Source organism: Pelobates fuscus, chromosome 4, assembly GCF_036172605.1.
Source record: "Pelobates fuscus isolate aPelFus1 chromosome 4, aPelFus1.pri, whole genome shotgun sequence".
Classification (NCBI taxonomy): Eukaryota; Metazoa; Chordata; class Amphibia; order Anura; family Pelobatidae; genus Pelobates; species Pelobates fuscus.
Window position 1 is genome coordinate 7,641,659 of NC_086320.1, and position 24,843 is coordinate 7,666,501.

Genomic DNA, 24,843 nt, shown 5'->3' on the forward strand with positions numbered 1-24,843 from the left:
TTTAACACACTGCCCCCACTCCCACCACTATAACACACTGCCCCCACTCCCACCACTATAGTACTTTGCCTCCCTTCCTCAAAATTAACACACTGCCTCCCCTCCTCAATTTAATACACTGCCTCCATTCCTCAATTTAACACACTGCCCCCACTCCCACCACTATAACACACTGCCCCCACTCCCACCACTATAACACACTGCCCCCACTCCCACCACTATAATACACTGCCCCCACTCCCACCACTATAATACACTGCCCCCACTCCCACCACTATAGTACTCTGCCTCCATTCCTCAAAATTAACACACTGCCTCCCCTCCTCAATTTAATACACTGCCCCCACTCCCACCACTATAACACACTGCCCCCACTCCCACCACTATAACACACTGCCCCCACTCCCACCACTATAACACACTGCCCCCACTCCCACCACTATAACACACTGCCCCACTCCCACCACTATAACACACTGCCCCCACTCCCACCACTATAATACACTGCCCCCACTCCCACCACTATAATACACTGCCCCCACTCCCACCACTATAATACACTGCCCCCACTCCCACCACTATAATACACTGCCCCCACTCCCACCACTATAATACACTGCCCCCACTCCCACCACTATAATACACTGCCCCCACTCCCACCACTATAATACACTGCCCCCACTCCCACCACTATAATACACTGCCCCCACTCCCACCACTATAACACACTGCCCCCACTCCCACCACTATAACACACTGCCCCCACTCCCACCACTATAACACACTGCCCCCACTCCCACCACTATAACACACTGCCCCCACTCCCACCACTATAACACACTGCCCCCACTCCCACCACTATAACACACTGCCCCCACTCCCACCACTATAACACACTGCCCCCACTATAATACACTGCCCCCACTATAATACACTGCCCCCACTCCCACCACTATAATACACTGCCCCCACTATAATACACTGCCCCCACTCCCACCACTATAATACACTGCCCCCACTCCCACCACTATAGTACTCTGCCTCCCTTCCTCAAAATTAACACACTGCCTCCCCTCCTCAATTTAATACACTGCCTCCCTTCCTCAATTTAACACACTGCCCCCACTCCCACCACTCTAACACACTGCCCCCACTCCCACCACTCTAACACACTGCCCCCACTCCCACCACTATAACACACTGCCCCCACTCCCACCACTATAACACACTGCCCCCACTCCCACCACTATAACACACTGCCCCCACTCCCACCACTATAATACACTGCCCCCACTCCCACCACTATAGTACTCTGCCTCCCTTCCTCAAAATTAACACACTGCCACTATACCTCCCCCAAATGAATACACTGCCTCCCCCCTCCCCAATTTAACAGACTACACAGGAAGGTCCCCCAAGACCCTGTTACACTACCTTAAGATGAGTCCCTCCTCAAGTACCAGCCCTGCTCTTCTTTGCTCAAGCAGGGCAGATGCTCCTCTGGCACTGCGAGCAGGAGGGAAGGGGGAGTGGCTGGCCTGCGGGAGCACGCGATTGGCCATTGGAGGGAAGACAAGAATCAGACAGGAAATATCTTTCCTGTCTTGCGACTGGTCGCAGCCACAACACAAAGTGGCCCCAGGGCAGGTGGGCCGCAAGTTTGACATGCTTGCCGTACATTAAGCTGTATACCGTATATTAAGCTATATATTGTACATTAAGCTGTATACCGTATATTAAGCTATATATTGTACATTAAGCTGCATATTATACATTAAGCGGTCATTCTGGTGACTAGAGTATTTTGCCCTCCAAGAAACAGTCAATTTATTCCCCAAAATGAGCACTGTAGGAATTAAAAAAAAAGTTATTTTTAAACCAAAGTAGCTGAATTGGAAGCACAGCTAACTTGGAGAATATTTCCCGGTCAGTTATTTTGTGACAATTCTCACTTTAGTTAAAGGGACACTATAGTCACCTGAACAACTTTAGCTTAATGAAGCAGTTTTGGTGTATAGAAAATGCCCCTGCAGTCTCACTGCTCAATCCTCTGCCATTTAGCAGTTAAATCCCTTTGTTTATGAACCCTAGTCACACCTCCCTGCATGTGACTTGCACAGCCTTCCATAAACACTTCCTGTAAAGAGAGCCCTATTTAGGCTTTCTTTATTGCAAGTTCTGTTTAATTAAGATTTCTTATCCCCTGCTATGTTAATAGCTTGCTAGACCCTGCAAGAGCCTCCTGTATGTGATTAAAGTTCAATTTAGAGATTGAGATACAATTATTTAAGGTAAATTACATCTGTTTGAAAGTGAAACCAGTTTTATTTTCATGCAGGCTCTGTCAATCATAGCCAGGGGAGGTGTGGCTAGGGCTGCATAAACAGAAACAAAGTGATTTAACTCCTAAATGACAGGTAAAGAGGCTTCATCTATTCAAGACCAACGATCGCTAGATAGTTTATTGAAGGTATCAAATTGGCTTACAAGGTCAGTAATCGTGACACAATCGTACAACGTGACACTGCCTCATTCTGTTAAGTACCTACAGACGTTCCTATCTGCACTGATATGCTGAAGCAACAGCTCACACTTCAGCATAAGCAAATTAAATTTTGAGCAATTTCTAACAGCATTAACTAGTTAAGAGTTCTCACTTTGAGTTAGTTAATAATTTCCAAAGCCTCCATCCCTCACACCCAGCCAGTATCCCCAGCCTCCACCCCCACACACTCAGTATTCCGCACTCTGTGTCCCGCCCCTCACACACTCAGTGTGTCCCCCCTCCCTCTCACACTCGGCATCTCCCTCCCACACTCGGCATCTCCCTCCCACACTCGGCATCTCCCTCTCACACTCGGCATCTCCCTCTCACACTCGGCATCTCCCTCTCACACTCAGTGTGTCGGCATCTCCCTCTCACACTCAGTGTGTCGGCATCTCCCTCCCACACTCGGCATCTCCCTCCCACACTCGGCATCTCCCTCCCACACTCGGCATCTCCCTCCCACACTCGGCATCTCCCTCCCACACTCGGCATCTCCCTCCCACACTCGGCATCTCCCTCCCACACTCGGCATCTCCCTCCCACACTCGGCATCTCCCTCCCACACTCGGCATCTCCCTCCCACACTCGGCATCTCCCTCCCACACTCGGCATCTCCCTCCCACACTCGGCATCTCCCTCCCACACTCGGCATCTCCCTCCCACACTCGGCATCTCCCTCCCACACTCGGCATCTCCCTCCCACACTCGGTGTCCCCCCCTCCCTCCCACACTCGGCGTCCCCCCCTCCCTCTCACACTCGGCGTCCCCCCCTCCCTCTCACACTCGGCGTCTCCCTCTCACACTCGGCGTCTCCCTCTCACACTCGGCGTCTCCCTCTCACACTCGGCGTCTCCCTCTCACACTCGGCGTCTCCCTCTCACACTCGGCGTCTCCCTCCCACACTCGGCGTCTCCCTCCCACACTCGGCGTCTCCCTCCCACACTCGGCATCTCCCTCCCACACTCGGCATCTCCCTCCCACACTCGGTGTCCCCCCCTCCCTCCCACACTCGGCGTCCCCCCCTCCCTCTCACACTCGGCGTCCCCCCCTCCCTCTCACACTCGGCGTCTCCCTCTCACACTCGGCGTCTCCCTCTCACACTCGGCGTCTCCCTCTCACACTCGGCGTCTCCCTCTCACACTCGGCGTCTCCCTCTCACACTCGGCGTCTCCCTCTCACACTCGGCGTCTCCCTCTCACACTCGGCGTCTCCCTCTCACACTCGGCGTCTCCCTCTCACACTCGGCGTCTCCCTCTCACACTCGGCGTCTCCCTCTCACACTCGGCGTCTCCCTCTCACACTCGGCGTCTCCCTCTCACACTCGGCGTCTCCCTCTCACACTCGGCGTCTCCCTCTCAACTCAGTGTCCCCCCCTCCCTCTCACACTCAGTGTCCCCCCCCCTCCCTCTCACACTCAGTGTCCCCCCCCCTCCCTCTCACACTCAGTGTCCCCCCCCTCCCTCTCACACTCAGTGTCCCCCCCCCCTCCCTCTCACACTCGGCATCTCCCTCTCACACTCGGCATCTCCCTCTCACACTCGGCATCTCCCTCTCACACTCGGCATCTCCCTCTCACACTCGGCATCTCCCTCTCACACTCGGCATCTCCCTCTCACACTCGGCATCTCCCTCTCACACTCGGCATCTCCCTCTCACACTCGGCATCTCCCTCTCACACTCGGCATCTCCCTCTCACACTCGGCATCTCCCTCTCACACTCGGCATCTCCCTCTCACACTCGGCATCTCCCTCTCACACTCGGCATCTCCCTCTCACACTCGGCATCTCCCTCTCAACTCAGTGTCCCCCCCTCCCTCTCACACTCAGTGTCCCCCCCCTCCCTCTCACACTCAGTGTCCCCCCCCCTCCCTCTCACACTCAGTGTCCCCCCCCTCCCTCTCACACTCAGTGTCCCCCCCCTCCCTCTCACACTCAGTGTCCCCCCCCTCCCTCTCACACTCAGTGTCGTCCCCTCCCTCTCACACTCAGTGTCGTCCCCTCCCTCTCACACTCTGTGTGTCGTCCCCTCCCTCTCACACTCTGTGTGTCGTCCCCCCCTTCCCTCTCACACTCTGTGTCCCCCCTTCCCTCTCACACTCTGTGTCCCCCCTCCCTCTCACACTCTGTGTCCCCCCTCCCTCTCACACTCTGTGTCCCCCCCTCCCTCTCACACTCTGTGTCCCCCCCTCCCTCTCACACTCTGTGTCCCCCCCTCCCTCTCACACTCTGTGTCCCCCCCTCCCTCTCACACTCTGTGTCCCCCCCTCCCTCTCACACTCTGTGTCCCCCCCTCCCTCTCACACTCTGTGTCCCCCCCTCCCTCTCACACTCTGTGTCCCCCCCCTCCCTCTCACACTCTGTGTCCCCCCCCTCCCTCTCACACTCTGTGTCCCCCCCTCCCTCTCACACTCTGTGTCCCCCCCCTCCCTCTCACACTCTGTGTCCCCCTCTCCCTCTCTGTGTGTCCCCCTCTCCTCTCACACTCTGTGTGTCCCCCTCTCCTCTCACACTCTGTGTGTCCCCCTCTCCTCTCACACTCTGTGTGTCCCCCTCTCCTCTCACACTCTGTGTGTCCCCCTCTCCTCTCACACTCTGTGTGTCCCCCTCTCCTCTCACACTCTGTGTGTCCCCCTCTCCTCTCACACTCTGTGTGTCCCCCTCTCCTCTCACACTCTGTGTGTCCCCCTACTCCCTCTCACACTCTGTGTGTCCCCCTACTCCCTCTCACACTCTGTGTGTCCCCCTACTCCCTCTCACACTCTGTGTGTCCCCCTCTCCTCTCACACTCTGTGTGTCCCCCTCTCCTCTCACACTCTGTGTGTCCCCCTCTCCTCTCACACTCTGTGTGTCCCCCTCTCCTCTCACACTCTGTGTGTCCCCCTCTCCTCTCACACTCTGTGTGTCCCCCTCTCCTCTCACACTCTGTGTGTCCCCCTCTCCTCTCACACTCTGTGCGTCCCCCCCTCCCTCTCACACTCTGTGTCCCCCTACTCCCTCTCACACTCTGTGTCCCCCCTCCCTCTCACACTCTGTGTCCCCCCCCTCCCTCTCACACTCTGTGTCCCCCCCCTCCCTCTCACACTCTGTGTCCCCCCACTCCCTCTCACACTCTGTGTCCCCCCACTCCCTCTCACACTCTGTGTCCCCCCACTCCCTCTCACACTCTGTGTCCCCCCCCTCCCTCTCACACTCTGTGTCCCCCTCTCCTCTCACACTCTGTGTCCCCCTCTCCTCTCACACTCTGTGTCCCCCCCTCCCTCTCACACTCTGTGTCCCCCCCTCCCTCTCACACTCTGTGTCCCCCCCTCCCTCTCACACTCTGTGTCCCCCCCCCTCCCTCTCACACTCTGTGTCCCCCCCTCCCTCTCACACTCTGTGTCCCCCCCCTCCCTCTCACACTCTGTGTCCCCCTCTCCCTCTCACACTCTGTGTCCCCCCCTCCCTCTCACACTCTGTGTCCCCCTCTCCCGCTCACACTCTGTGTGTCCCCCTCTCCCTCTCTGTGTGTCCCCCTCTCCCTCTCACACTCTGTGTGTCCCCCTCTCCCTCTCACACTCTGTGTGTCCCCCCCTCCCTCTCACACTCTGTGTCCCCCCCCTCCCTCTCACACTCTGTGTCCCCCCCCTCCCTCTCACACTCTGTGTCCCCCCCCCCTCTCACACTCTGTGTCCCCCTACTCCCTCTCACACTCTGTGTGTCCCCCTCTCCTCTCACACTCTGTGTCCCCCTACTCCCTCTCACACTCTGTGTGTCCCCCTCTCCTCTCACACTCTGTGTGTCCCCCTCTCCCTCTCTGTGTGTCCCCCTCTCCCTCTCACACTCTGTGTCCCCCTACTCCCTCTCACACTCTGTGTGTCCCCCTCTCCTCTCACACTCTGTGTCCCCCTCTCCCTCTCACACTCTGTGTGTCCCCCTCTCCCTCTCTGTGTGTCCCCCTCTCCCTCTCACACTCTGTGTGTCCCCCCCTCCCTCTCACACTCTGTGTGTCCCCCTCTCCCTCTCTGTGTGTCCCCCCCCTCCCTCTCACACTCTGTGTCCCCCCCCTCCCTCTCACACTCTGTGTCCCCCCCCCTCTCACACTCTGTGTCCCCCTACTCCCTCTCACACTCTGTGTCCCCCCCCCTCTCACACTCTGTGTCCCCCTACTCCCTCTCACACTCTGTGTGTCCCCCTCTCCTCTCACACTCTGTGTGTCCCCCTCTCCTCTCACACTCTGTGTCCCCCTCTCCCTCTCACACTCTGTGTCCCCCTCTCCCTCCTCTCACACTCTGTGTGTCCCCCTCTCCCTCTCTGTGTGTCCCCCCCTCCCTCTCACACTCTGTGTGTCCCCCCCTCCCTCTCACACTCTGTGTCCCCCCCCTCCCTCTCACACTCTGTGTCCCCCCCCTCCCTCTCACACTCTGTGTCCCCCCCCTCCCTCTCACACTCTGTGTCCCCCCCCCCCCTCTCACACTCTGTGTCCCCCTACTCCCTCTCACACTCTGTGTCCCCCCCCTCTCACACTCTGTGTCCCCCTACTCCCTCTCACACTCTGTGTGTCCCCCTCTCCTCTCACACTCTGTGTCCCCCTCTCCCTCTCACACTCTGTGTCCCCCTCTCCCTCTCACACTCTGTGTGTCCCCCTCTCCCTCTCTGTGTGTCCCCCCCTCCCTCTCACACTCTGTGTGTCCCCCCCTCCCTCTCACACTCTGTGTCCCCCCCCTCCCTCTCACACTCTGTGTCCCCCCCTCCCTCTCACACTCTGTGTCCCCCCCCCCCTCTCACACTCTGTGTCCCCCTACTCCCTCTCACACTCTGTGTGTCCCCCTCTCCTCTCACACTCTGTGTCCCCCTACTCCCTCTCACACTCTGTGTGTCCCCCTCTCCTCTCACACTCTGTGTGTCCCCCTCTCCCTCTCTGTGTGTCCCCCTCTCCCTCTCACACTCTGTGTCCCCCTACTCCCTCTCACACTCTGTGTGTCCCCCTCTCCTCTCACACTCTGTGTCCCCCTCTCCCTCTCACACTCTGTGTGTCCCCCCTCCCTCTCTGTGTGTCCCCCCCCTCCCTCTCACACTCTGTGTCCCCCCCCCTCTCACACTCTGTGTCCCCCTACTCCCTCTCACACTCTGTGTCCCCCCCCTCTCACACTCTGTGTCCCCCCCCCCTCTCACACTCTGTGTCCCCCTACTCCCTCTCACACTCTGTGTGTCCCCCTCTCCTCTCACACTCTGTGTCCCCCTCTCCCTCTCACACTCTGTGTGTCCCCCTCTCCCTCTCTGTGTGTCCCCCTCTCCCTCTCACACTCTGTGTGTCCCCCCCTCCCTCTCACACTCTGTGTCCCCCCCCTCCCTCTCACACTCTGTGTCCCCCCCCTCCCTCTCACACTCTGTGTCCCCCCCCCCCTCTCACACTCTGTGTCCCCCTACTCCCTCTCACACTCTGTGTGTCCCCCTCTCCTCTCACACTCGGTATCCCGAGCTCTGGATGTCGCTCAGCGCTGGAACTCACCAACATGACGGCGGTCGCCATTCGATCCTCGGACAGCGCTCTGCGCCTGCTACAAACCTCGCGAGAGAGAGAATACAACGAGATGGCACGGGATCTCGCGAGACTTGGAGGGCCAGGAGGTGAGATCTCGCGAGACTTAGAGTGCCAGGAGGTGGGATCTCGCGAGACTTGGAGGGCCAGGAGGTGAGATCTCGCGAGATTTAGAGTGCTAGGAGGTGGGATCTCGCGAGACTTGGAGGGACAGGAGGTGGGATCTCGCGAGACTTGGAGGGCCAGGAGGTGAGATCTCGCGAGACTTAGAGTGCCAGGAGGTGGGATCTCGCGAGACTTGGAGGGACAGGAGGTGGGATCTCGCGAGACTTGGAGGGCCGTTACGTTACACTGTGAGGTCCATAGACATGGTGAGATGGGATCCCGCGAGAGCAGACGCATGGTGAGAGGCGACCCCGCACGCTGATGACGTACTGACTGTGTCATCAACAAAGCAATGTTTATAAATAAAGCTTCGGATTGTAACAACCCAATAATAATAACACAAATAATACCCAATAATCACAATAATAATAATAATACCCAATAATAATAATACCCAATAATAATAACAATAATAATAATAATACCCAATAATAATAATAACAATAATAATAATACCCAATAATAATAATAATACCCAATAATAATAATACCCAATAATAATAATAATAATAATAACAATAATAATAATACCCAATAATAATAATAATACCCAATAATAATAATAACAATAATAATAATACCCAATAATAATAACAATAATAATACCCAGTAATAATAATAATAATAATAATAATACCCAATAATAATAATAATAATAATACCCAATAATAATAATACCCAATAATAATAATAATAATAATAATAACAATAATAATAATACCCAATAATAATAATAATACCCAATAATAATAATAACAATAATAATAATACCCAATAATAATAACAATAATAATACCCAGTAATAATAATAATAATAATAATAATACCCAATAATAATAATAATAACAATAATAATAATACCCAATAATAATAACAATAATAATACCCAGTAATAATAATAATAATAATACCCAATAATAATAACAATAATAATACCCAATAATAATAATAATAACAATAATAATACCCAATAATAATAATAATACCCAATAATAATAACAACAATAATACCCAATAATAATAACAATAATAATACCCAATAATAATAATAATAATAATACCCAATAATAATAACAATAATAATAATACCCAATAATAATAACAATAATAATACCCAGTAATAATAATAATAATAATAATACCCAATAATAATAATACCCAGTAATAATAATAATACCCAGTAATAATAATAATAATACCCAATAATAATACCCAATAATAATAATAATAATACCCAGTAATAATAATAACAATAATGATACCCAATAATAATAACAATAATAATACCCAATAATAATAATAATAATACCCAATAATAATAATAATAATAATAATAATACCCAGTAATAATAATAATAATAATAACAATAATGATACCCAATAATAATAATACCCAGTAATAATAATAATAATAATAATACCCAGTAATAATAATAATAATACCCAATAATAATAATAATAATACCCAGTAATAATAATAATAATAATAATAACAATAATGATACCCAATAATAATAATAATAATACCCAATAATAATAATACCCAGTAATAATAATAACCAATAATAATAACAATAATAATAATAATACCCAATAATAATAACAATAATAATAATACCCAGTAATAATAATAATACCCAGTAATAATAATAATAACAATAATAATACCCAATAATAATAATACCCAATAATCACAATAATAATAATACCCAATAATAATAATACCCAATAATAATAACAATAATAATAATAATACCCAATAATAATAACAATAATAATAATACCCAATAATAATAACAATAATAATACCCAGTAATAATAATAATAATACCCAATAATAATAACAATAATAATAATAATACCCAATAATAATAACAATAATAATAATACCCAATAATAATAATAACAATAATAATACCCAGTAATAATAATAATAATACCCAATAATAATAATACCCAATAATAATAATACCCAGTAATAATAATAATAATACCCAATAATAATAATAATACCCAGTAATAATAATAATAACAATAATAATACCCAATAATAATAATACCCAATAATCACAATAATAATAATACCCAGTAATAATAATAACAATAATAATAATAATAATACCCAATAATAATAATACCCAATAATAATAATACCCAGTAATAATAATAACAATAATACCCAATAATAATAATACCCAATAATAATAACAATAATGATACCCAATAATAATAATCACAATAATAATAATAATAATAATACCCAATAATCACAATAATAATAATACCCAATAATAATAATACCCAGTAATAATAATAACAATAATAATAATAATACCCAATAATAATAATAATAATAATAATAATAACAATAATAATGATACCCAATAATAATAACAATAATACCCAATAATAATAACAATAATAATAACAATAATACCCAGTAATAATAATACCCAGTAATAATAATACCCAGTAATAATAACAATAATAATAATAATACCCAATAATAATAATAATAATAATATAATAATAATAATAATAATAACAATAGTGATACCCAATAATAATAATAATAATAATAACAATAATAATAATACCCAATAATAATAATACCCAGTAATAATAATAATAACAATAATAATACTCAATAATCACAATAATAATAATACCCAATTATAATAATACCCAATAATCACAATAATAACAATACCCAATAATAATAATACCCAATAATCACAATTATAATAATACCCAATAATAATAATACCCAATAATAATAATAATAACAATAATGATACCCATTAATAATAACAATAATAATAATACCCAATAATAATAATACCCAGTAATAATAATAACAATAATAATAATAATAACAATAATAATACCCAATAATAATAATAACAATAATAATAATACCCAATAATAACAATAATACCCAATAATAATAATACCCAATAATCACAATAATAATACCCAATAATAATAATACCCAGTAATAATAATAACAATAATAATACTAATACCCAATAATAATAATAATAACAATAATAATACCCAATAATAATAATAATAACAATACTAATAATAGCCAATAATAACAACAATAATAATAATAATACCCAATAATAATAATAATAATACCCAGTAATAATAATAATAATAATACCCAATAATAATAATAATAATAATAATACCCAATAATAATAATAATAATAATACCCAATAATAATAATACCCAGTAATAATAATAACAATAATAATAATAATACCCAATAATAATAATAACAATAATAATAATACCCAATAATAATAATACCCAGTAGGGGGCGGGGCCTGACTGCAGAAGGGAGCAGACGCATGTCGCTGCTGCTCCCATGGCTGACCCGATCTAAAGCTGATTTTCGACAAACGGAGGCCGCGATTAGACTCCTGCTGGATCCCACTCGGCTGGGGAACCCGAGACCTACAAATAGACACCACACGCGTGGATCTTGACAACGGGTCAGAGCCCCCTAATGTTGCGGCCTACAAGCATGGCGGCGGTGGGGGAGACGGCCGCTCTCCCGCCGTCCACAACCACAGCAAAGCTAAATCTGGACTCCCGTTCCCCCCCCTATGGACCGGCGGGGGTTATCCTGGTCCAGACCAAGCGGACACGCGCAATCCATCGTCCTGCAGCTGCACACTTAAGCCTGGGTTCTGAACACTCCAGACCCGGCGACATGGCGGACGCAACCCAGCCCACGAGGCCAGCGCCCACGAACCCGCAACCCACGAGCCTAGACCTGGCATTTCAGCAATTCTGGGACAGGTGGGAGCAACTCTTAGCGAGACCCTTCCTTTTACCTGAAGGTCCGACAGGGGACACGGTGAAGCAGAGGAAGAGCGGGCCTACTCCGGGCAATGCTCACCCTCCTATCCCGACAACGACCACCGGCCTAACACCCGGCCCGAGGGTCAACGGGAGATCACCTCCACGGCATCGACCACACCGCCGGAGGCCCGACCGCCGCTGGCGGCGCAGAACCACCAGGGCTCTCCGTGGCGCCCCTCCAGGGAAAAACTCGGCCTACAGGTACACCCGAGTTTGTGGCACCGAGATGCAGACCCCATGTGAGGCCTGGGATCAGGCGGAGGTCCTCACACCCATGCAACGCACCTGCACCCTGCGGATTCTTCCAGCTCCAAACACCACAAGACCACGGGAAGGGATCGGCTGAGGAAACGGGCCGAGACCAGCGACCAAGCCAGGAGCTGTACACCCCGCCTGGACTGATCCATAAGGTCTATGACACCGTCTCTATCGGGATACCCTGACCCAATGATGCTCCCATATCCCAATATGACATTTAGCCGGACTCATAAATATCATTGTTGTGCAAAACTAGTGCATCTGTTTGGCATTGTAAACCCTACTGCTAGCATTTTCAATGAGACTTAGATCGTTACCTATGCCTTTATATCTAATCCGTCAAACTAGTCTTCAGACCGTGCCTACTTAGGATCATTATACATGTTATATTATACGTTCATAGCACTGGGCATGACCTGGATATTCCCGCCATACTAATTGGCTTTATATAGCTACCCTCTGGTGCCACATAATTTTTAACGCTGTTATGGGGTTAGATTGGCTTCGCGCCACAGATATAATCGGGGTATGTCCTGGTATGTTATGTTACTTTACTGTTTTGTTTTATTTTGCACGCAGCAACTGACCCTCGACACATAACGTGCTAATGACGAGCACATTTAATCCTCGCACACGCCATGTTGGCCACAGCTTAGCCTTACTCTCCCAGCTACCTTATCTGGGCTAGCCTGCAAAGCTGCTGAAAATTCTATCGCTAGGCTGCCCTGTTTAATAACCGTCTAGTCTTGCTCACTTGGTATCCAATGGGACAGCCCTGCATAGGAGTCGTTGTACCGTGTCACTGTGTAGCCTGTATATTTCAACTTTACACAACTCTTAGATACCTTAGCCTGATCTTAGCATGTACTTCAATTTACTGCATCTGTATAACCATCTGACGATTATCTTACACATAAACTGAGGCTAACACCATCTAGAGACAATATGCATTGCATTGTATTACCCCCGAATTGTTTGATACTTTATTGTCTCCTTTTCTACATTCTGTACCCACATAACTTTATGCCTCAATAAAAAAGAGATTTACAAAAAAAATAAAAATAATACCCAGTAATAATAATAACAATAATAATAATAATACCCAATAATAATAATAATAACAATAATAATACCCAATAATAATAACAATAATAATAACAATAATAATAATACTACCCAATAATAATAATAACAACAATAATAATAATACCCAATAATAATAATAACAATAATAATAATACCCAATAATAATAATACCCAGTAATAATAATAACAATAATAATAATAATACCCAATAATAATAATAATAACAATAATAATACCCAATAATAATAACAATAATAATAACAATAATAATAATAATAATAACAATAATAATACTACCCAATAATAATAATAACAATAATAATAATAATACCCAATAATAATAACAATAGTAATAATACCTAGTAATAATAACAATAATAATAATACCCAATAATAATAATAATAATAATAATACCCAATACCCAATAATAATAACAATAATAACCAATAATAATAGTAATAATAATAACAATAATAACCAATAATAATAGTAATAATACCCAATAATAATAACAATAATAATAATAATAATAATAATACCCAATAATAATAATACCCAATAATAATAATAACGGGGGCGGGGCCGGGCCGCCGAGCTGAGCGGTCGCAGGACAGCTCGGCTCCTGCAAACAGGGCCACAATTAGCCTGCAAATCGCACTATTGGTGGGAATTACCGGCAATTTTCTGCGACCATCGTTGTACCCGGGCTGCCCGAGCCGAGGAGAGGCTTGCTCTCGCAGTTTTAGTCCCTCGGAGGATGGGGCCTGCTGCACCAGGCGGGACCTGTACTGGCGGTGAGTGAAGCGGCGGCCGCCGCAACGCTATCCCGCCCGACGGAGCCCGACACGAATGAAGAGCCTGCGGACCCGGTCCTGCTTCCCCCCCCACTGATCCCGGTCCACATAAAGCTAAGCCAGACTCCACAGCTTTCTGAGACACAGCTGTCGTATAGCCAGTGACCTACACACAAAATGGCGGAGACCATGCGCATACTACAAGCAGCCCAGAGCACAGGCCTACCAACTGCCTTCATTTATATCTGCACACAGGGCTATGCCACACGGAGGCCCTCACACCCGAAGCTACCCCTGGCACCCGACACTCACCAACTACCACGCCTGTGGATGCCACGGTCATGGGGCCCGCTCACTCTTCTTCTGAGCTGGGCGCTCACAGGGAGGGAACCCCCCACAGCCTGCCATACACCCAGGGAGAAGCTTGGGACCCGGCGGAACCCTGGGCCCACGGACCTGATGATGGGCCCAATGGCACAGGGCAAGAGCACCTACACAGGCCTCAGGCCGAAGACCAGCGGCCCTCGACCGCAGAGAAACCACCGCAGGGACCGTGGCATGGCATCGCCCGCCCGCAGCGAACTCCAATGGATTCGGGGCGCAGACACTCCAGACCCCAGTGGTGACCGAGCTTACGGCAAATCAACACAGGCCTCCTGACCAGCCTAGGCCCAAAGTGACACCCGTATCATTGCCTGATATGCAGCAAGACACTGCAACCCAACATCGGACACACATTATGTGCCCATCAGCGGGCTGATGCCGCAAACCTGCAAGCCTGGAACCGGCATGGGCCCAGGGGGACTGTACTGTGGACTCGGGGTACCTTTACTCTTTGCGCCTCACTGTAAGGACTCCCTCCAACTCACGCTCCGGTCAGCCAGAATATGCCACCTCACACCGGCTATGAGAGGGTTACTATAATGAAACCTGCTACCACTTATGTCTCTCTGCTTAATGCATAGCCTACTGTTGTTTATGTTGATGAGATGCTGTCCCTAGCTAGCCTAACGTAATCTTACATTTTAACATGCCCTGATGGGATATCCATCTCACCCTATTATCTGTTATGCACTATTTGTTATGATACCGGAGAAACTGACGGAAGCCAAGCACAGAGAGATGGACACAGGTTTCTTCAGGAAGGAAGAGATTTTTTATTCGGATCACCGATCGGGACTCAGAGGGACTAATGTCACCAAAATACAGCAAGTTCTGAGCCCCGGACAATAGTGCAGGCTCCTTATATAGGCACATAACTCCTCCCATATTAAGCTCCACCCGCACATTCTCTTGACCAATCAATACAAATAAGAATTAACTTCCTGCTTGACCGCATGGCCTGTCCAGCACAATGGAGGAGGGGAATACTACATCCTGTATTCTTGCACATGCTCCGTACACTACTGATCGTATCTTGCCTCGTGCAACCAACTGATCGATACGTCAGCATGTGCACGTACACATGCCACGTGGTAATCTCGGCCTACTAAATTTATTCCACCACATTCCCCCCTTTGATGCCTCTTGATATTTCACAATTACTTGAGGCATCACTTAACCTTGGTTTGCATACACCGCAAGTTACCATGAACCAGACCAGACTAGTCTATGATGTGAATCTTTCAACATTTTCATTTTTCTTTCATCTTCCTGCATTGGTTCTCCCTGATCTAGAGCCTTATATTTATAAATTGCCATTATCTGTGCAGCAGCCTTCCTCTCTGCTATATTTTCTATCAGGCTTTGCACAGACCTAACTACTAAGGGTATAAGACATGGCAGGAGTAGACACAACATTAAAATCAGTAGGACTCCACCTACCAATGCCTTAAGCCCTCCAAACTGCTCATACCAGCGACCAAACCAACTACTTGGATTGTAACCTTTCCATACCTGAGTAGGCACATGCGCTAGTTTAACCATATGGCTAGTAAGCTCAGCTATTGCTTGCCCTTCGTCATCTATTTGAAGACAGCAATTGCTCAGGTTAAACTTCCCACATACACCTCCCTCTACTGCCAATAGGTAATCCAAGACTAATCTATTTTGGTATACTGCTGTCCTCATCCTGGTATTATGCTTCGCTAGAAGATTGAGCGCTTGTGAGGTCTCATTAGTAATAATCTCAACCACCGCCTGTAACCTTATAATACGGTTGAGCATATAAATTGGGGTTCTATAACCAAAGGTACCATCCTCTGCCCACGTGGCTGGCCCATAATAATCTATAATACACTGGGGAGGCCATTCATCATCTTCCCAGGCGCCTATCTCTATGGGTCCCCTTTTCTTCCTATGATTGACATCATACACTTTAACACCTAAAGTCTCACCTGTTTCGATAGGTAACAAGAAGAAGGATGGCTTGAGCATACCCAACACACATGCCCCTTCCCAGTCCTGTGGCAACTCCGAATAGGCTTTCTTACCACAGATCCAGTACAAATTTGCTGGGGCTCTCCAACTAGATGTGATGGATAAATCAAACCATACGTCCTTTAAATTGGCATATCTTGCAAACGGGTTAGATGGTTCTGAGACATTTGAAGCCGACCACCAAGTTGTATTCTTTGTATCATCATCATAAGCTTTTTGCCCTAGACAAGTTAACTCTCCTACAGAAGTATTATACATCATTCCTTTCCTTGCTATGCAAACATAACCTATGATGGAGGTCTTTAATCTCCACTCAGATTTACCTCTAACACTCATCTGATAATCGGCTTGTGAAGATATTAATTGTTCAACTGCCTCAGAACCGGACATTACCTCCTTTGCTTCCCAAGGCCATTGGTCTCCCATGTTAGTACCTCCACACACATAGCAGTTGGTAACATTAAGACTACCGGCAATACTTTCAGCTAAATCAATGAACAGGTTTTTAGCATTATGGGGGATCTTATTATCTATACTCATTTCTTCATAGAAGGAATGGTATACCTGATGAGTTTGGGAGGTTACCGTATCGGTCTCTATCCCTATAAACAATACTGTCCCAGAGTCTAAACCCGTCCCATATATTTGAAACCCAAATAAATTACCATATTTATCTAAGAACTTGTCGGGGTTATTTATAAGTATATGGACTGGATTGCATTCCATAGACTTACAGTATGGATTGGTAGGCAACTTAGTCACAATCATGTCCTTGTCTGCTGTCTGTCCCCAAGTTGCCCACCCCACACAAGACCAATATGGGCAAAAGTTATAATCTCTATTTGGGCATCTAGGACTCACATACTTATTTTTACTGCTGGGAAAAATATATTTATCGTTAGACCCATACGTTCTCTCCCATCTAAGATCCCCGCATACATTCCACGGCTTTCTACCACTTGATATCGCCTTACATGCATCAAATAGCAGAACACCCGAAGAATGTACGGATTCTAATACCGTTTTGTTAATTAGGGTCCCCTGAGGATCTCCATTCCTGAGAGTCAACCAAATTGTACGGGGTTGATACTCTGGACTGAAGCACTTAGGTTCTCCTACTCCTAAATTGCACACACTATATTCTATATTTAAGTATCTACATCTTGATACATCTCCTTTACACTCGTATTGCGAATGCCAAATTAGGGTCTGGGATATATGGTTACCTGTTCTTGTAGTCTTAATGCATACCTCACAGCTAGGAGTGTCGGTACCTCTACCTTCCTGAATATAAAAATACACATATAAAAACATTATCAGAAACACATCTTTCGTCGTCATCCTCAGTCTTCGTCCGTGCGATGGCACCTCAGCTTCCAGGATGTAAGGGCTGCAGGGAATGGAGTTCTGCTCGTCTTCACAGGGGTCTCTTCGAGACTTTTCCTGACTTTTAAACTACACGTCGGTGAGTGGACAGGCTTTATTATGGCCTTCTCACTCACTTACCAATCTCTGAAACAATAAAATTTTTAATCCACAAGGTTCCTCGTCACTCCGACTGAGTCGTGCGCTTGAACCGGATCTTGCAGGGATTCTCTGGATCTGCTGTAACTTGCCAAGAATCGACTGCTGCTGGTTTAACTCTGGAGTGATGTATCCACGGAGTCACTTCGGCCACTTTTATCGCTGTAGGGGTAGACAAAAGAACAACATAAGGACCTCTCCACTTGGGCCCTAACGGTACATTATTCCACTCTTTAATCCACACTTGGTCTCCTGGGTGGTAACTATGAACTGGGGGATAAATATTCACAGGTAATCTATCTTGTACCCATTTCTGTACCTCCTCCATAGTCTTACCCAACTCTACAACCTGCTGCCGGGTAATTCCTTCTCCCAACTGACTCAAATCCCCCCTTAAGTTACCAAGTACGGGAGGTGGTCGCCCATACATGATTTCAAAAGGAGAGAGGCCCATCCTTCTGGTAGGTGTACTGCGGATTCGCAATAGAGCTATGGGCAAAAGAACGTTCCACTTAAGTTGGGTGTCCTGACACATTTTTGCCAACTGGTTCTTAATAGTTCTATTCATTCTCTCTACTTTACCAGAACTCTGGGGTCTATATGCCGTATGAAGCCTCCACTTTATACCAAGCATATGAGTCAGTTGTTGTAGGCACTGATGAACAAAAGCTGGACCATTATCCGATCCTATAGAGCAGGGTAGTCCATATCGGGGTATTATTTCTCGTAGCAGGAATCTCACAACTTCTCCTGCTTTCTCTGTACGAGTAGGACATGCTTCTACCCAGCCTGAATAGGTGCACACAACTACCAGTAGGTAGCGATGTCCACCAGATTTAGGCATTACTGTATAGTCAATTTGTAGATCGGACATGGGGAGTCCCCCCATAAACTGAACTCCTGGTGGCTTTACTGGTCCTTGCCTTGCATTATTTCTAGCACACGTTACACATCTTCGTACAATGGCCTGAGTCAAGTTGGACAATCTTGGTATGTAGAAATGTTTTCTGAGAGATTCTTCTGTACTATCTCTCCCAGAATGTGTCCCGTTGTGATAGTTTTGGACAATTTCTACCGCTAGTGATGCTGGAATAACTATTCTCCCATCTTCTAACTGATACCATTTGTTCTCCAAATACTTTCCAGGTTCAGTCTTTAACCACTCCTCTTCTTGAGCTGCATAAACTGGAGTCCATTGAGACAGTGGAGTTGGTATAAGAGCAGCTGTATGCTCCACATATTCCTGTCTTTCTGATTCAGCGGCACGCTTAGCTGCATTATCTGCCATCCGATTTCCTTTGGTTACATCACCATCTCCTCTCAGATGCGCTCGACAATGTATGATACCGACTTCTTTCGGCTCCCACACTGCTTCCAATAGTTGTAGGATTTCAGCTGCGTACTTGATTTCTTTACCCTCTGAATTCAATAGTCCTCTTTCTTTATACAAAGCTCCGTGGGCATGAGTGGTTAAAAACGCATACTTGGAGTCCGTGTAGATGTTCACTCTTAAACCTTCAGCCAATTGTAACGCTCGTGTCAGTGCTATCAATTCTGCCTTTTGTGCTGATGTTCCTTTTGCCAGTGGCCGAGCTTCTATCACCTTGTCTATTGTTGTTACTGCATATCCTGCATAGCGGATCCCTTCTTTCACATAACTACTGCCGTCGGTGTAATATTGAACATTGGGGTTCTGGATGGGAAAATCACGAAGATCTGGTCTACTTGAAAATACTTCATCCATCACTTCCAAACAATCATGTTGACTTTCAGTAGGTTGTGGCAAAAGGGTAGCTGGATTTAAGGTATTTACAGTCTCTAAATGCACTCTTGGGTTTTCACACAACATTGCTTGATACTTGGTCATACGGCTGTTACTAAACCAATGATTTCCTTTGTAATCCAACAACGTCTGTACTGCATGTGGAACTCGTACATAAAGTTCTTGACCCAGAGTGAGTTTATCGGCTTCAGCTACTAGCAGGGCGGCTGCAGCTACGGCTCTTAGACAAGGTGGAAGTCCACTGGCCACTGCATCCAATTGCTTAGACATATAGGCAACAGGTCTTTGCCATGATCCCAAGTACTGTGTCAATACTCCCACAGCCATTCTTCTTTGCTCGTGTACATACAGGTAGAAGGGTCGTGTGTGATCAGGTAGACCTAATGCTGGGGCACTCTTCAAAGCCTTCTTTACATCTTCAAATGCCGTTTGTTGTTCTTGAGCCCATAAGAAGGGGTCGTGCTCTGTACCTTTGATAGCTGCATACAGAGGTTTTGCCAGTATCGCGTAACTGGGAATCCATATCCTACAGAAGCCTGCTGCCCCCAAGAATTCTCGCACTTGTCTTCTATTCTTGGGTATCGGTATTTGGCACACAGCTTCTTTTCTCTCTGGCCCCATTATCCTTTGACCTTCAGAGATATGGAATCCCAGATATTTGACAGTTGAGAACTGTCAAAGAACTGAGCCTTCTTTCTAGACACCTTGTATCCTGCCTTCCAGAGAATGTGGAGTAGCTCGTGTGTTGCTTGCTGACATATTTCCTTTGTAACTGCTGCTATCAACAAGTCATCTACATATTGTAACAATACACACTCTCCTGGGATGGACTCAAAATCCAGTAGATCTTGACTTAGAGCTGAACCAAATAGGGTAGGTGAATTTTTAAACCCTTGGGGCAGTCTTGTCCAGGTCATTTGGCGTTTTGAGCCCGTTACAGCGTTTTCCCATTGGAAAGCGAAGATACATTGGCTTTCTGCGGCAATTCGGAGGCAAAAGAAGGCATCTTTGAGGTCTAAGACTGTAAAATAGGTAGCCCCGCCCGGAATTAAAGCAAGCAGGTTATACGGATTGGGCACAACTGGATGTATACTAACAACCGCATCATTGACTGCTCTCAAGTCCTGCACAGGTCGATACTCATCTGTACCGGGCTTTTGAACAGGCAGCAATGGGGTGTTCCAGGGGGAAGTACAGAATTTTAGGATACCATACCGTATGAACTTATGATACCGTATGATACCATACCGTATGAACTTAGTCAATAAGATTAAATGTTCTTCTTAGCCTTCTGCAGGATGTGATATTGTCGTAGGCTTACTGGATAAACCCCAAGTTTTAGTTCGATTTTAATAGGTGGAATATTGCGGGCCAGTCCTGGTGGGTTGTTCTCTGCCCAAACTCCTGGTATGTTGAATAAGGATTCATCACTCCTAGGGTTTTGGCTAGTCAACGCTGTATAAAGTCGCCACTCTTCTTCCTTTGGTACGGATAATGTCATAATACCTGAAGGTCCATTAAACTTTAAAGATGTTGTTCCGTTTGGTAGGAACGTAATCTGCGCTTGTAATTTGGAAAGCAAATCACGTCCCAACAATTGGACTGGACATTCAGGCATGTAAAGGAACTGATGTTTTACTACGTGGCCTCCCAATGTACAGAGTCGACTTTTAAGAACCGGTTTTGCAGCACTTCTTCCAGTTGCTCCTATTACGGTAATAGTTCTTCCAGATGGAGGAGCAAATAGGTTAGTCACCACCGAATGTTCAGCACCAGTGTCGATCATGAATGCACTCCTTTTTCCCCCTATTGATACATCGACCATAGGCTCCGCTCGACCAAGGGGGATGGAGCCCGGTCGGTATCAATAGTCCTCCATGACCATGTCAGCCAATCCTACAAAGTCCCTACCTTCTCTATCGCGGGACCTTTGCGCTGCGGGATAATACCTATCTTCTCTTACACTTCCTCTGTTTCCATTACTTCCTCTATTACCATTACTCCCTCCGGGGCCTCCTCTACCTCTCGCTCTGCCTCTAAAGTTTCCATAACCTGCCCTGGGTGGATCTCTCTCGTACTGCTCTCTTTTTCTCCAATGCCCTTCTTCTCTGCAATACGCGCACTGATTCCTACTCAGGGGCTCCCTATTCCACCTACTATCGCCTCTATCTGGGCCCCGTCTATCTACGCCTGCGATCGCTACCGCTAGCATATCCGCCTTTTTACGCATCTTGCGCTCTTCCTCTTTCTTACTTTCTGACTCCCTATTCATGTACACCTTATTTGCTACCTCCATTAGTTGGGTGATGGACATTCCTGCAAACCCTTTTAACTTTTGTAGCTTGCGCTTAATATCCCGGTAGGCTTGGCTGACAAAGGCGGAGTTTACCATTCGGGAATTATCAGCGTCTTCCGGATTAAAGGGGGTATACAAGCGGTATGCCTCCAATAATCGGTCATAAAAGACACTGGGCGCTTCATCACTTTTCTGAATCACCTCAACTGTCTTCGACATATTAATGGCTTTCTTCCCTCCGGCTTTCATGCCAGCAATTATAGCGTCTCTATAGGCTTTTAGTTGACGCATGTCTGCGCCATTAACGTTCCATTCGGGATCGGTATTAGGATAATGCGTTGCGGGCCATGCTGCTGGATTAGCTTGATTTAAAGTACGGGCTTCATCCTCTAGCGCTTTAATGGCCGCTTGGTTAATCCTAGTCCTTTCCTCATTATTGAACAATGTCATTAATAACTGCTGGCAATCAGCCCATATCGGATTATGTGTCTGAACTATCGAGGTGAACAGATCGGTCATAGCTTGTGGTTTCTCAGTGTACGAGGAATTGTGGGTCTTCCAATTCAAGAGATCGGTAGTCGTGAACGGGACATATACGAAGACTGGGTCAGCATATACCATTTGACCTGTGGCATCGAGATAGGCTGACCCAGGATTCAAACGAAGAGGCATCTGATAATGTTTGGGTTGTTGGGTACCGGTCAGTTGTCGGGTTAGTATAGGGCTACGTGGAGGGGCGTCGGTTATGGGTTCCGGTCGGGGGGTAATAAGGCGTGGGGATGTAGAGGCTCTATTGTGGGGAAGGCCGGTGAATAAAATATTCCGAGCCGAGCTAGAAGAAGCTTGACCGGAATTTTGAAGTGGCGCCAAATCAGGATAATTGGGTTTAACGGGGGTTGGTTCCGGAAGGGGAGGTTTAGTAGGGCGGGGGGTGGATTCTGAACTAGAGGAGGAAGCGGAAGCGGATGGGGACAATGGGGGAAGGGGTGTAGAACTTCCTGTACTCGTATCACTTCCCTCTACAGGGAAGTAAGGGGGCGGCATAGGGATCTCGGACTCAGGGGGCGTGTCCAAAATGGGCCTAACCGTAGTCCTAGTGGACAAACAAGTTCTGGCCACCATGAGGCGACATTGCTCCTCGTGGCATATCCGAATCCATCTTGGCAAGTCGTTTACGGCCTGTCTCCAACAATCAATATATGGAAACTGTCCGTAAAGTTCAGGCCTACCTGACACAGCCACGTGTACACGCTGTACCAGAGTTGGATCCAAACTGCCACGTGGCGGCCATGCCGCAACCAAAGTAGGCCACTCCCTAGTGCACAAAGTGACCAAACGTACAGGGGACATTTTAACCCCAAAATCACATGTTGTAAATCCCTTTTTAAAATTCTTTACCATACAACCTAAGGGATCCAAAATCGTTGACTCCGACGCGCCCATACTTATCAATGGAGCGTCGTTGACAACGAATACTATGCACACGTTCTATTCAACAGTCACACCCGTTTCTTCTGGCAACAGCACCACGTGGTACAGTTACCAAGTGAAACGTACACAATAACACAATAAACACTCAGGGAATTCCCGTACACGCACAGCTGTTACACCAGTCACTAAATAATCAATATTATGCCCTTTGGCGAAACTATACAGTCACCCACTCTATAATTCTCTATATATGAATTACCCATCTATAACACACCCCAGTAACATCGTCTTTTACAAACAGCGGTTACAGTACGGTTAGCATAGGTCAAAGCACAATTTAAGGTCACAATACAATTATTAGTGGTTATGGTATTAAACATGCATTAGACGACAATGATTAGTACTTATATACAGTGTCAGTAAATATACAGGGTTATGGTACCGTGCACTATAATACAGCAACACACTATTAACACTCTCGCTAGACGGCTGAGCTCGCGCTATCTAACAAGATATACACTTTACTAACAATCTTTTACACATATACAATCCCAACTAAACTATTGGCCAGTACCTTGATGGACTACCTAAAACTATCTACATCCGTTTTGGTTAGCCACACTGCCCAAGCACCACATATAGCGAACTAGAGGGCGGAATTTACAACAGAACCCTTTTAGTCTTTCTACTCTATCAATAGTCTAGTGGGTTCCAAATTTACACGCCTTCCCACTTAGCCAAGATAGGTTGAGATCTAGCAAACGATAATGTACATCAGAGTCTGCTTAGTCTCCCGGTCCCTCTGACCTAGCGAACAAATTGTACACCCTAGAACGCTAGTCTAGACAAGACACCGGTGTCCGGCTAGGGCTATTTACACAGAACCCCGCCTGACTCCAAACCAAATCAAACGGTCTTACTAAAGAGCGTTCGATTGAGCGGTGCGCCTTCGCTCCTTCCCTCCGACAGAGGGGGCAGATTCCATACACAGATTTAAACCCCTTATGGGCCTACCGCACAATCGGTATACCCCTAGTGGGTCCGCCGTCTAAAACAGCGGTCGTCTTACCTCCTCGTTCCTGAACCTGAGTTCACACTCATCGACGGGGACACCCCAGCACTTCTTACGTAGAGGCCGATGATCTCCTGGACAACAGACCAGTGGCGCCGAGACGAAGGGAGG

At 46.5% G+C, this 24,843-nt stretch overlaps 1 protein-coding gene across 2 annotated transcripts in view; it reads right to left on the bottom strand.

Moving 5' to 3' along the window:
- Positions 1-8,144, bottom strand: part of PUF60 (poly(U) binding splicing factor 60) — a 35,018-nt gene extending 26,874 nt beyond the window's left edge. For both annotated transcript variants that reach the window (XM_063450953.1, XM_063450951.1), the window contains exon 1: positions 8,037-8,144. In XM_063450953.1, the coding sequence (XP_063307023.1) occupies positions 8,037-8,057 (21 nt within the window). In that variant the 5' untranslated portion in view covers positions 8,058-8,144. The remainder of the gene's footprint in view (positions 1-8,036) is intronic.
- Positions 8,145-24,843: the final 16,699 nt, after the last annotated feature.